We start from the raw sequence: 13,057 nt of genomic DNA, 5'->3' as shown, positions 1-13,057 counted from the left end.
ATGGGGCACAGGGAGGGAGGAGCCCCCAGGTCTATTCAGGGAGCCCACCCACCCACCTACCCCAGCGCACAGCACGTGTGTGCAAGCAGGTATGCTCACCTGTGTGCATGTCCCCACCCTCCTCCTGCGCCCCAGAGAAGCCCCTGGACGTGTGCGCCCTTCCTTTCTTAGCTCTGGGCTCATGGCAGGGAGCAGCACAGGGAGGGACCCCCCTCTACCAGGAGGCGGACTTCCCTGGTGTGCATCCCAGACTCTAGGAAGGGTCCTCCAGGGGCCTCTGCTGAGCCTTTGAGAGCTAACTCAGAGAGCCGTGACTGGGCGCCCTCACCCTTGATGAACTGGTCCCAAGCCAGGCCTATTCCGGGAAGGGGAGGGGAGGGAGGGGGAGGGGAAGAGGCTGATGGGAGCGCGGCGACCTCTGCACTGGACACTGCCCCAGCAATGCCCAGAGGCCACCCTGCCCCCCACCCACAAGAGCATCTCCGTGAGGTCTAAACAGTCAGAGAGAAGGCCAAGCCGCACAGCCATCCCTGTCCCCGCCCAGCCGCTGCGCCCCTCCAGCACCACCGACACCCTCTTTCTTTGGGCAGGTGGCTCCTCTCCCTCTTGGTGCCAGCCCTGTTCTGCGGGGCAGGAGGCTCCATCTCCATCCCTCCAAAGCTCTTTGGGGAGGTGACTTCCCCGCTGTACCCCAAGCCTTACCCCAACAACTTGGAGACAACCACGGTGATCACCGTCCCCGCCGGACACAGGGTGAAGCTGGTCTTCTGGCATTTCGACGTGGAGCCTTCTGAAGGTTGTTTCTATGACTTCGTCAAGGTAGGAGGCTGGCCGGGAAGGTGGAAAGGGGAGGATGCTGGGCCCCTGTGGAAGCCAGGAAAGGGCTGGCGCGAGCCCATCCCCCAACAGCTGTGCCTCGGCTTCCCTGTTTCCTTGGAGGACATCGCAATGGCTTCCTGCCTTCAAAAGAACCAGGAGGAATGACTGCATGGCCGCGGGAGCACGGCTCTCAGCGAGGACAGTGGCTCAGTCCCCTGCCTCCAGGGGTGTCCTTCCCAGACCCATCTTTATATCTGGTGAAAGTAAGACTCAGGAGCTGGGCGTGGTGGCGCACGCTTGTAATCCCAGCATTTGGGAGGCTGAGACAGCAGGATCGTGGTTCATGGCCAGCCTTGGCTATTTAGTGAGGCCCTTTGCAACTCAGTGAGACCCTGTTTCAAAATAAAGAATAAAAAATAGGGCTGGGGGTGTGGTTTGGAGGTAGAATGTCTCTGAGTCCCATCCCAGTACCACAGAAAGAAAGAAAAGAAAGAGAGAAAGAAAGAAAGAAAGAAAGAAAGAAAGAAAGAAAGAAAGAAGGGGAGGGGAGGAGAGGGAGGGAAAGAAAGAAAGGAAAGGAAGGGAGAGAGAAAGAAAGAAAGAAAGAAAGAAAGAAAGAAAGAAAGAAAGAAAGAAAGAAAAGGAAGGGAGAGAGAAAGAAAGAAAGAAAGAAAGAAAAAGAGAAAGAAAGAAAGGGAGAGAAAGAAAGAAAGGAAGGAAGGAAGGAAGGAAGGAAGGAAGGAAGGAGAGGAGGGAGGGAGGGAAAGAAAGAAAGAGAAAGAAAGAAAGAAAGAAAGAAAGAAAGAAAGAAAGAAAGGGAGGGAGAAAGAAAGAAAGAAAGAAGGAAAGAAAGAAAGAAAGAAAGAAAGAAAGAAAGAAAGAAAGAGAAAGGAAAGAAGACTGAGGATTTAAGCAGAGTCAGTGTGTTTCCAGGAACTCCCACCCCCAGGTAACAGCCTGGGTATTCAGAGGGAATAGCATGGACATGGTTCATCTTCCCCATACAGAGGACTCAGCACTGGGAATAGTGAGGCTCAGTGGGAGGGGCGTCGAGATGGGGAAGCTAGACGAGGCTTGCTGGTGCTGAGGCTGCTGGGCCCCAGGAGCTCAGGTCCAGCTGGGTCTATCAGGAGGCCCAGCTGGGGATGCAGTAAGAAGACAGGAAGTTGAGCCAGTCGTGGTGGTGCACGCCAGTAATCCCAGTGCTTACAGAAGGATCGCAAGTTTGAGGCCAGCCTCCACGACTTAGTGAGACTCTATTTCAAAATTAAAAAAATAAATAAACAAGCCAGGCATGGTGGTGCACACTTGCAATCCCAATACTTGGGAAGCTGAGACAGAAGGATCGCAGGTTCAAGGACAGTCTCAGCAAGTAGTGAGACTCTCATCAACCTAGGGAGACCCTGTTTCAAAATAAAGATAATAAAATAAAATAAACTGGGCGTGGTGGCGCACGCTTGTAATCCCAGCATTCGGGAGGCTGAGACCGGAGGATCGCGGTTTGCGGACGGCCTCAGCTACTTAGGCCCTCACGCAACTCAGTGAGACCCTGTTTCAAAATAAAGAATAAAAAATTGGGCAGGGGGTGTAGCTCGGAAGTTAAATGCCTCTGGGTTCCATCCCCAGACCCGCAAAAATAAAATAATAAATAAAGATAATAAAATAGGTCTAGGGGTGTAGCTCAGAGGAAGAATGCCCCAGGGTTTAATCCCCAGTACAAAAAAGGGGGGGACAGAAAAATCAAGGCCGGTCCAGGCTCTGGGAAGCGATGAAGGCCAGGCAGAGACACGTAGGATTCCAGGGGAAGATGCACCCGGGAAGCGATGGGAACTAGAAAGCTGAGATCGGAGACCTTCTGCGGTTGGCAGGACAACAGGGAAAGAGCTAGTCAGTGGGCGGCCCAGGGGGACACGGGGGGCCTCAGCCACCGAGACATGCTGCGGCAGCCGGAGTCCAGCAGGTAAGAGCAGCTGGAGCCACTGCGGGTCCTGGTTCACTCTGGGGCAAGACAGCGCCCTGGCCTGGCCCCTGGGGCTCGAAGCTGCAGCCAGGATTCGCCCTCCCCTGTATTCTTTGCCCACCAGGTCTCCGCTGATAAGAAAAGCCTGGGGCGCTTCTGCGGGCAGCTGGGGACCCCACTGGGCAACCCACCAGGGAAGAAGGAGTTTCTGTCTCAAGGGAACAAGATGCTGCTGACCTTCCACACCGACTTCTCCAACGAGGAGAACGGCACCACCATGTTCTACAAGGGCTTCCTGGCCTACTACCAAGCTGTGGGTGAGCGGCCTGCGGCACCCCTCTTTCTGGCTTCAGCCATATTGGATGGCGGACAGAGACAGGGGACTTTGAACCCAAAGGAGCTGGAGGCTGGCTCCCCCCCCCCCCGAAGCTTTATCTAAAAAGGTGCCTGTAAAGCCAGGCACGGTGGCCAACAGTTGTTTTGTTTTGTTTTGTTTGTGGTACTGGGGCTTGGGAAGCTGAGACAGGAGGATCCTGGTTCGTGGACAGCCTCAGCTACTTAGTGAGGCCCTTTACAACTCAATGAGACCCTGTTTCAAAAGAAAGAATAAAAAATAGGGCTGGAGGGGATGGTGTCGCTCAGAGGTAGAATGCCCCTGGGTTCCATCCCCAGTGACACAAAAAAATTAAAAATTAAAATAAAATAGGGCTGGGGGTGTAGCTCAGAGGTAGACCGCCCCTGAGTTCAATTCCCAGGACCACAAGAAAAAGAAAGGAGGAAGGGAGGGGGAAGGAGGAGAGGGGGGAGGAGGGGAGGGGGGAGGAGGGGAGGGGGATGGAGAGTCATCTCTGGGCAGGAATTTAATTTAGCCCTTCCTTCTGGGATCTCTGGCAGACCTTGATGAATGCGCTTTCGTGGAGGACTCCCAGCCCCGGTGCCAGCACCTATGTCACAACTACGTGGGCAGCTACTTCTGCTCCTGCCGTCCCGGCTATGAGCTGCAGGGGGACGGGCGCTCCTGCCAGCGTAAGTCGGGCGGGTGTGGAGGGAGGCAGGGCTGGCCCCTCGAAAGCCCCCGTGACCCGGGCCGGCTCTGATCTCGCAGCCGAGTGCAGCAACCAGCTGTACACAGAGCCATCGGGCTACATCTCCAGCCTGGAGTACCCCCGCCCCTACCCCCCTGACCTGCGTTGCAACTACAGCATTCGGGTGGAGCGCGGCCTCACCCTGCACCTCAAGTTCCTGGAGCCCTTTGAAATTGACGACCACCAGCAGGTGCACTGCCCCTACGATCAGCTGCAGGTTAGTCATCCCATACTCCCTCCCCAGAAGACCTCATCCCTCTCCTTCCCATCCCCGCTTTCTCCTGGATCCTCTGGCCAGCCAGAACAGGGAAGCCAACATCACCAAGGACTGGAAGTAGGTCCTGGGGTCCCTTTTCATCTGCAGCTAAAAACATATATAAGGCGAGATTCGACCTGACCACCAGGCTGAGACCCCGGTGGCCCTGTGTGAAAATGTCCCAGCCAGGGGTGGTGGTGATGACTGGTACATGGTCATAGTACTTGGGAGGCTGAGACAGGAGGATCACAGGTTCACGGCCAGCTTCAGCTACTTAGTGAGGCCCTTTGCAACTCAGTGAGACCCTGTTTCTAAATAAAGAATAAAAAAATAATAAGACTGGGATGTAGCTCAGAGATAGAATGCCCCTGGGTTCCATTCCCAGTAATGTAAAAATGAAAGAAAAAAAAAGAAAGAAGGAAGGAGGGAGGGAAGGAAGGCAGGAAGGAAGGGAGGAAAAGAAGGAAAAAAATTGGGGCTGGGGATGTAGCTCAGAGATAGAACACCCCTGGGTTTCATTTAAAAAGTGAAGTAGAGCTGGGGGTGTGGCTCAGAAGCAGGCCACCCTGGGTTCCATTCTCAGTCAGAAAGAAAGAAGGGAGCCAGGCGTGGTGGCACATGCATGTAATCCCAGTACTTAGGAGGCTGAGACAGGAGGATCATAGTTTGCGGCCAGCCTCAGCTACTTAGTGAGGCCCTATGCAACTCAGTGAGACCCTGTTTCTAAATACAGAATAAAAAAATAGGGTTGGGGGTACAGCTCAGAGGTAGAATGCCCCTGGGTTCCTTCCCCAGTACCACAGTAATAAAAAAAAAAGTAAAGTAGGGCTGGGAGTGTGGCTCAGAAGTAGGCCACCCCTGGGTTCCATCCCCAGTAAGAAAGAAAGAAGAGAGAGAAAATGTCCCAGCTGGAGAAATAACCTCCTCCTCCTCCTCCCCCGTCAGATCTATGCCAACGGGAAGAACAGGGGCGAGTTCTGTGGGAAGCGGAGACCGCCCGACCTGGACACCAGCAGCAGCGCCGTAGACCTGCTCTTCTTCACAGACGAGTCGGGGGACAGCCGGGGCTGGAAACTGCACTACACCACTGAAAGTAAGGTCCCAGACTGGGGTGCAACTCCGCGGTAGGCTTGTGCCGAGCACTCACGGGGCCCTGGGCTCAACACTTAGCAACCCAAAAATAAATAAGTAAAAACAGTGCTTGGGAGCCTGAGACAGGGTCAAAACCAGCCTCAGCAACTTAGCAAGGCCCTCAGCTACTTAGTGAGACTGTTTTAAAATACAAAGTACCAGGCGTGGTGGCACACACTTTTAATCCCAGCATTCAGAAGGCTGAGACAGGAGGATCGCGGTTTGCTGACAGCCTCAGCTACTTAGTGAGGCCCTTTGCAACACAGAGAAACCCTGTTTCAAAATAAAGAATGAAAATAAGGCTGGGGTGTAGCTCGGAGATGGAATGCCCCTGGGTTCCATCCCCAGTACCGCAAAATAAAAGAAGAAGGAAGGAAGGAAGGAAAGAGAGAGAGAGAGAGAGAGAGAGAGAGAGAGAGAGAGAGAGAGAGAGAGAGAGAGAAAGAAGGAAAGAAAGAAAGAAAGAAAGAAAGAAAGAAAGAAAGAAAGAAAGAAAGAAAGAAAGAAAGAAAGAAAAATAGGGCTGGGGGTGTTGCTCGAAAGTAGAATGCACCTGAGTTCCATCACCAGTACGACAAAAATAAATAAATAAATACAACAAAGAATTAAAAATAGGGCTGGGTGTGTAGCTCAGAGGTAGAAAGCCCCTGGGTTCCATCTCCAGTAACACAAAAAATAAATAAATAAATAAATAAAATTTTTAAAAGGCTCAGGGTTAGAACATCCCTGAGTTCAGTCCCTAGCAACACACACACACACACACTCACACACTCACACACACACACACACACACACTCACACACACACACTCACACACACTCACACACACACGATTCCTGGGGGGCCCCTTGCTGGTCAGCAACAGGGAAAAGGAAAGACAAGTGATCCTGAAACAAAGGGTGTCCTCTGGTCCCCGACAGTCATCAAGTGTCCCCCGCCCAAGGCCCTGGACGAGTTCACCATCATCCAGGACCCGCAGCCTCAGTATCAGTTCCGCGACTACTTCGTAGCCACCTGCAAGCAAGGCTACCAGCTGGTGGAGGTAAGGCCGGGCGGGCCGGGAGGCAGCCTCCCAGGAGGAGGTGGAGGGGCAGGTCCCAGCGGCTCAGGTCTCGCCCCCCAGCTGGAGTCGCCTGGTCTACCAGCTCTCAGACTTGACCACACGCTGGGGACACTCAGAGATTTGAAAAGATGCCGGGTCCCCCACCAACGCTCCGATGCTATCAGTCTGTAGTGCAGCTGGGCACCGGGATTTTTTTTTTGGTGGTATTGAGAACCCAGGGGCATTCTGCCTCTAAGCTATACCCCAAGTCCTATTTTTTATTCTTCTTTTAAAACAGGGTCTCACTGAGTTGCAAAAGGCCTCACTAAGTAGCTGAGGCTTGGCACAAATTGTGATCCCCCTGTCTCAGCCTCCCAAATTCTGGGATTACAAGTGTGCACCACCTGGTTTGACATTGGGATTATTGAAAAGTACCCAGTTGCCAGGTCTGGTGGTACATGCCTGTGATCCCAGTACATGGGAGTCTGGAACAGGAAGACTGCAGGTTGGAGGCCAGCCTCAGCAACTTAGTAAGACCTTGTTTCAAAATTTTTAAAAAATGAATAAATAAGCCAGGCGTGGTGGCACACACTTGTAATCCCAGTATTTGGGTGACTGAGACAGGAGGACTACGGTTCAAGGACAGCCTCGGCTACTTAATGAGGCTCTTTATAACTCAGTGAGACCCTGATTCAAAATAAAGAATAAAAAATAGGGCTGGGGGTGTAGCTCGGAAGTAGAATGCCCCTGGGTTCCATCTCCGGTACTGCAAAATAAATAAATAAATAAATAATAGATAAATAAATAAATAAATGGCTGGGGGGTAGTTCAGAGGTAGAATACCCTAGGGTTCAATTCCTAGTACAAAAAATAAATGACAAATCATGAGGTTTGATGAGAACAGTCGAGACATCAGATGACTGAGCGCACCGCCTAGCCCGTACTCTGACTTTTTGCGTGACTCTGTCATCCGTGGCTCTGGGCTGGGAGGCCCGTCTAGGGAGAAGTGAGAGGAACCACTTCCCCCGGGGAGCCAACATCAGAGAACTCGGACGCTGTCTCCGCATTCCGTACCGCTCCCGTGTGGGCCTGGGGGTAAGCTGCCCGCCTCCTTGGGTCTAATGGCGCCTCTCTCCTCTGCTCAAACAGGGCGACCAGGTGCTCCTCTCCTTCACAGCCGTCTGCCAGGATGATGGCACTTGGCATCGGGCCATGCCCAGGTGCAAGAGTAAGTCAAATCTGAGGACATGTCGCCCCTGGGGACCTGCCATCCCCCAGCCTTGGGGTCCAGACTAGGCTTTCTCCAAAAGCCCCGCCCCGACTCACCCTTTGAAGCTATGGCACATCTCAGGAGCCTCTAAGCCCTCACCCCAGCAGGCCTGCCGGGCTCTGCCTGAACCCAGTTCCACTCTGCCCAGCTCCCGTGCCCCGCAAGCGCCTCCCCGCTGCCCACACCTCTCTAGGGTCCCGGCCTCTGCTGCTGCAGGCAGGCAGCACGCGTGCCCCTGCAGCTCAGCGCCAGTGCCGTCACACCACCCTGCCTTCTCTTCAAGTCAGGGACTGTGGACAGCCCCGGAGCCTGTCTAATGGGGACTACCGATACATCACCACGGAGGGCGTGAACACCTACGGGGCCCGAATCCAGTACTACTGCCGCGAGCCCTACTACAAGATGCAGACCAGAGCGGGCAGCAGCGACGAGGCTGCGCGAGGTAGGGACGGACGCAGAGGACCGTCCCCTTTGCGTCTCCGTGGGACCTCCTCTGATTTCTCCCAAGGGAATCCCTAGATAATCGGATCTGCCCAGGGCGCTGGTCTCAGAGGCCTAAATTACAGTGCCAAGAAAGATCTAGCTGGGTTGAAGAAGGAGGTAACTGAGTTGATGCAAAGAAAAGCCTTGACCCAGCCTGATGTGGTGGCCACACCTGTAACCCTAGTACTATGGAGGCCGAGACAAGAGGATGACAGGTTTGAGGGCAGCCTCCCTCAGCAACTTACGGAGCTCTTGTTTCAAAATAAAAAGAAAGCCAGATGTGGTGGCACATGCTTGCAATCCCAAGTACTTCAGAGGCCGAGACAGGAGGATCGCAGGTTCAAGGACAGCCTCAGCTACTTAGCTACTTAGCAAAGCCCTCTGCATCTTAATGAGACCCTGTTTCAAAATAAAAAATAAAATAGAGCCCAGCGTGGTGACACATGCTTGCAATCCCAGTATTTGGGAGGCTGAGATAGGAGGATCATGATTTGTGGACAGCCTCAGCTACTTAGTGAGGCCCTTTGCAACTCAGTGAGACCCTGTTTCAAAATAAAGAATAAAAAATAGGGCTGGGGGTATAGCTTGGAGGCAGAATGCCCTGGGTTCCATTTCCAGTACTGAAGAGAGAGAGAGAGAGAGAGAGAGAGAGAGAGAGAGAGAGAGAGAGAGAGAGAGAGAGAGGAGAGGGGAGAGGGGAGAGGGGAGAGGGGAGAGGGGAGAGGGGAGAGGGGAGAGGGGAGAGGGGAGAGGGGAGAGGAGAGAGGAGAGAGGAGAGAGGAGAGAGAGAGGAGAGAGAGGAGAGAGAGGAAGAGAGAGAGAGAGAGAGAAGGAATAAAAAAAATAAGACTAGGAGTGTAGCTCAGAAGTAGAATGCCCCTAGGTTCCATCCCCAGTACCACCAAAAATAAATAAAAAATAAAATAAAATATGGATGGAGGTGTAGCTCAGAGGCAGAAAGCCCTTGGGTTCAATCACCAGTACCACATACACACAAAGGTCTGGTGCCGTAACTCGGAGATAAAATGTCCCGGGTTCAATCCTCAGTATCAGAAAAAGAAAAGAAGTTCTGTGACCATGTGCAAGTTATTCAAGCTCAGTCCCCTCACCTATAAATTGAGGATAATACATACCTGAAAGAGTCGATGTGGTGCTTAGATGAGAAAACGCAGATAAAGCGCTCAGCAAGCCAGGCGTGGTGGCGCACGCTTGTCATCCCCGAGCTTGGGAGGCGGAGACAGGAGGACTTCAGGTACACAGCCAGCTCAGCTACTTAGTGAGGCCCTCTGCAACTTAGTGAGACCCTGATTCAAAATAGAAGAATGAAAAATAGACCTGAGGATGCAGCTAGAAGGAACGCTCCTGGGTTCAATCCTCAGTCCCCAGTTACACACACACACACACACACACACACACACACACACACACACACACACGTGCTTAGCAACAAGCATGTTAGCAATCAGGAAATGCAGCCATCATTATTATTTATAACCCCATCACCAAGATGTGTCACTGATAAGATCTGGATATGGTCCTTCTGAGTTTTAGGTCTATTTTCACAAATAGGCCTCACATCAAACCTATAGTTAAGTATTCTGATTTTTTTTTTTTTTTTTTTTTTGCGGTACTAGGGGTGGAGCCAAGGGGCATTATATCCCCAAGCTACGTCCCCAGCCTTATTTTTATTCTTTTTTTTTTGTGTGTGTGTGGTACTGGGGATGGAACCCAGGGCCTCCTACCTCTGGGCTACACTCCCAGACCTATTTAATATTTTTATTTGGAAACAGGGTCTCTTAAGCCAAGGAGGCTGGCTTCGAACCTGCGTGATCCTCCTGTCTCAGCCTCCCAAATGCTTGTGGGGATTACAAGCCTGCGCCACCACGTCTGGCTATTTTTTATTCTTTATTTTGAAACAAGGTCTCACAAAGTTACAGAGGGCCTCACTAAGTAGCTTAGGCTGTCCACCAACCATGATCTTCCTGTCTCAGCCTCCCGAATGCTGGGATTACAAGCATGTGCCAACCACGCCCAGCTAAGAATTCTGGTTATTTTAACTGAACATTAAAACAAAAAGCATATGTATAGAGACTCTTAACCTTTGATGATGTATATCCTTCTAGATTTCAACAAGTTAACTTTCTTTATTGGTACTGGAAATTAAACCCAGAGGCATTCAACTGCTAAGCTACACCCCCAGCCCATTTTAATGTTGTTTGGAAACAGGATCTTGCTAGGTTACCTAGAACCTCACTACTTGCTGAGGCCCAGTTTACGGGGTTAAGTTTTTTGTGTGTGTGTGGTACTGGGGATGGAACTCAGGGTCATTCTGCCTCTAAGCTACACCCCCAGCCCTATTTTTTCTTCTTTATTTTGACACAGGGTCTTACTGAGTTACAAAGGGCCTCACTTAAGTAGCTGAGGCTAGCCGTGAACCACCATCCTCCTGTCTCAGCCTCCCGAGTCCTGGGATTACAAGCGTGCGCTACTGGGATTACGCACAGCTACGGGTTAACTTGGAACCTTGTCTGCGTTGGTATCTTAAGCCTTGTCTCCCTGTACAACACACTCGGTGCTCTCTGGCCTGGTTTTCTTGCCTGTGACCCTCCAGCTTGATTATAGCACCTTCTCTCCTCAGGGATGTACACCTGCACAGCCCAGGGCATCTGGAAGAACGAGCCCGAGGGAGAGAAGATTCCTCGGTGTCTCCCAGGTGAGTGGAGTCCCTCAGGGGTCATCCTTAGAGTCCAGTGCGGTCCTGAGGCACCTCAGGAGAAACGGCCCAGAGAAGGACCAGGCGAGGAGAGCGCCACTTAAAGTTAACATGCAGAACAGAGAGGAGAGCCAGGCGCAGGGCTCACACCTGTAACCCTAGTACTTGGGAGGCTGAGGCCGGAAGATTGCAAATTTGAGGCCAGTGCATGGTAACTTAGTGAGACTGTTTCAAAATAAAAAATAAAGCCGGGCAGGCGCACGCTTGTAATTCCAGCACTTGGGAGGCTGAGACAGGAGGATCGCACAGGTTTGAAGCCAGCCTCAGCTACTTAGGGAGGCCCTCAGCAACTTAGTGAGACCCTGTTTCCAAATAAAGTATAAAATAGATCTGGGAGTATAGCCCGGAAGTAGAAAAGCTCCTGGTTTCCACCCCCAGCACTACAAATACATTAATTAAATAATTAATCAATTTATTTTAAAAAGGGCTGAGGGTGTAGTTCAGAGATAGAACCCTAGCCCCACTGAGGCTCAATCTCCAGTACCACAGACACATACGTGCGCGCGCGCACGCGCGCACACACACACACACACACACACACACACACACACAAGGAAAAGAAGGTATAAAGATGAGGAAGAGGTACCAGAAGAAAGGGAGAGAGAGAGGCACAGAGAACTAGACTTAGTCCTGACATTCCAGCATTTTCACGAGCAGGTAGGGAAGCAGGGAATAGAGAAATATAAGAGAAGCCCTAGTGTGGCGGCACACTCTTGTAATCCCAGCGCTTGGGAGGCTGAGACAGGAAGATCGCGGTTCGCAGCCAACCTCAGCTACTTAGTGAGGCCCTCTGCAACTCAGTGAGACCCTGTTTCAAAACAAAGGAATAAAAAAATAGGGCTGGATTTGTAACTCGGAGGTAGAATCTCCCTGGGTTCCATCCCCAGTGCTGGGAAAAAAAAAAAAAAAAATAGGGCTGTAGGTACAGTTCAGAGGTAAAATGCCCCTGGGTTCCATCCCTAGAACCATAAATAAATAAATAAATAAATAAATAAATAAATAAATAAATAAATATAGGGCTGGGGGTGTAGAACACCCCTGGGCTTAATACCCTAGTAAGAAAATTTAAGAAAAAAAAAAAGAGGAAGGGGACCTGCCTGGCACGGCGGCAGGAAGAGCAGGCAGGACCTCGGAGCTCTTCATCCTCCCCGTCTCTCTCCTCCAGTGTGTGGGAAGCCCGTGCACCCTGTGGAGCAGAGGCAGCGCATCATCGGAGGGCAAAACGCCGAGCCGGGCAACTTCCCCTGGCAGGCCTACACCAACATGTACGGGCGCGGTGGCGGCGCCCTGCTGGGTGACCGCTGGATCCTCACGGCCGCCCACACCCTCTACCCCAAGGACCACAACGCCCAGAGCAATGCCACCATGGACGTGTTCCTGGGCCACACGAACGTGGAGGAGATCATGAAGCTGGGAAACCACCCCATCCGCAATGTCTACATCCACCCAGACTACCAGCAGGACCAGTCCCACAATTTCGAGGGAGACATCGCCTTGCTGGAGCTGGAGAACAGTGTCACCCTGGGCCCCAACCTCCTCCCCGTCTGCCTCCCTGACAATGAGACCTTCTATGACAAGGATCTCATGGGCTACGTCAGCGGCTTTGGGATAATGGAGGAGAAGTTAACGTATGACCTCAGGTTCATCCGGCTGCCCGTAGCCCAACGGCAGGCTTGCGAGCGCTGGCTCCGAGCCAAAAAGAGCACCGAGGTGTTTTCCCAAAACATGTTCTGTACGGGGAACCCGTCTCTGAAGCAGGACGCGTGCCAGGGGGACAGCGGGAGTGTTTTTGTAGTGAGGGACCCCAACAGCGATCGCTGGGTGGCTACGGGCATCGTGTCCTGGGGCCTGGGGTGCAGCAAGGGCTATGGCTTCTACACCAAGGTGCTCAGCTACGTGGACTGGATCAAGAAGGTGATGGAGGAGGGGGCCTGAGCCCAGGGCTCACCAGGTCAGGATCCAGGATGCAGTGTGTAAGACAGCGGCCTGGCCAGTGGGTAATGACCACTAAGAACCCTGTTAAAAATCCTGAGGCAAAGATGCCATGACAAATAAATTCTCTCTCTCTCTCTCTCTCTCTCTCTCTCTCTCTCTCTCTCTCTCTCTGTTTTTGGTTCGTTGTTTTGGTTTGTTTTGTTTTGTTGCCATGATGAGTACTCAAAGCACATGTTCTACCATTAAGCTACACCCCTAAGCCCAGTAAATTCTGTGTGTGTGTGTGTGTGTGTGTGTGTGTGT

The 13,057-nt window shown here is 52.1% G+C and overlaps 1 protein-coding gene across 1 annotated transcript; it reads left to right on the top strand.

The window, feature by feature from the left end:
• C1R (complement C1r) lies at positions 1 to 12,754 on the top strand (the record flags this gene model as incomplete). Its single annotated transcript, XM_080704978.1, has 11 exons — positions 1 to 89; positions 591 to 819; positions 2,904 to 3,096; positions 3,674 to 3,805; positions 3,885 to 4,081; positions 5,066 to 5,213; positions 6,172 to 6,293; positions 7,443 to 7,521; positions 7,847 to 8,005; positions 10,685 to 10,759; positions 11,985 to 12,754. The coding sequence occupies 11 exons, from the start codon at positions 1 to 3 to the stop codon at positions 12,752 to 12,754; spliced, it is 2,193 nt and encodes a 730-aa protein (XP_080561104.1).
• Between the last annotated feature and the right edge of the window lie 303 nt (positions 12,755 to 13,057).

Source organism: Muscardinus avellanarius (genome assembly GCF_963383645.1).
Source record: "Muscardinus avellanarius genome assembly, chromosome: 11".
In the NCBI taxonomy this organism is placed as follows: Eukaryota; Metazoa; Chordata; class Mammalia; order Rodentia; family Gliridae; genus Muscardinus; species Muscardinus avellanarius.
Note: the sequence above shows the minus strand (reverse complement) of the source record. Positions and strands in the feature narration are given on the sequence as shown.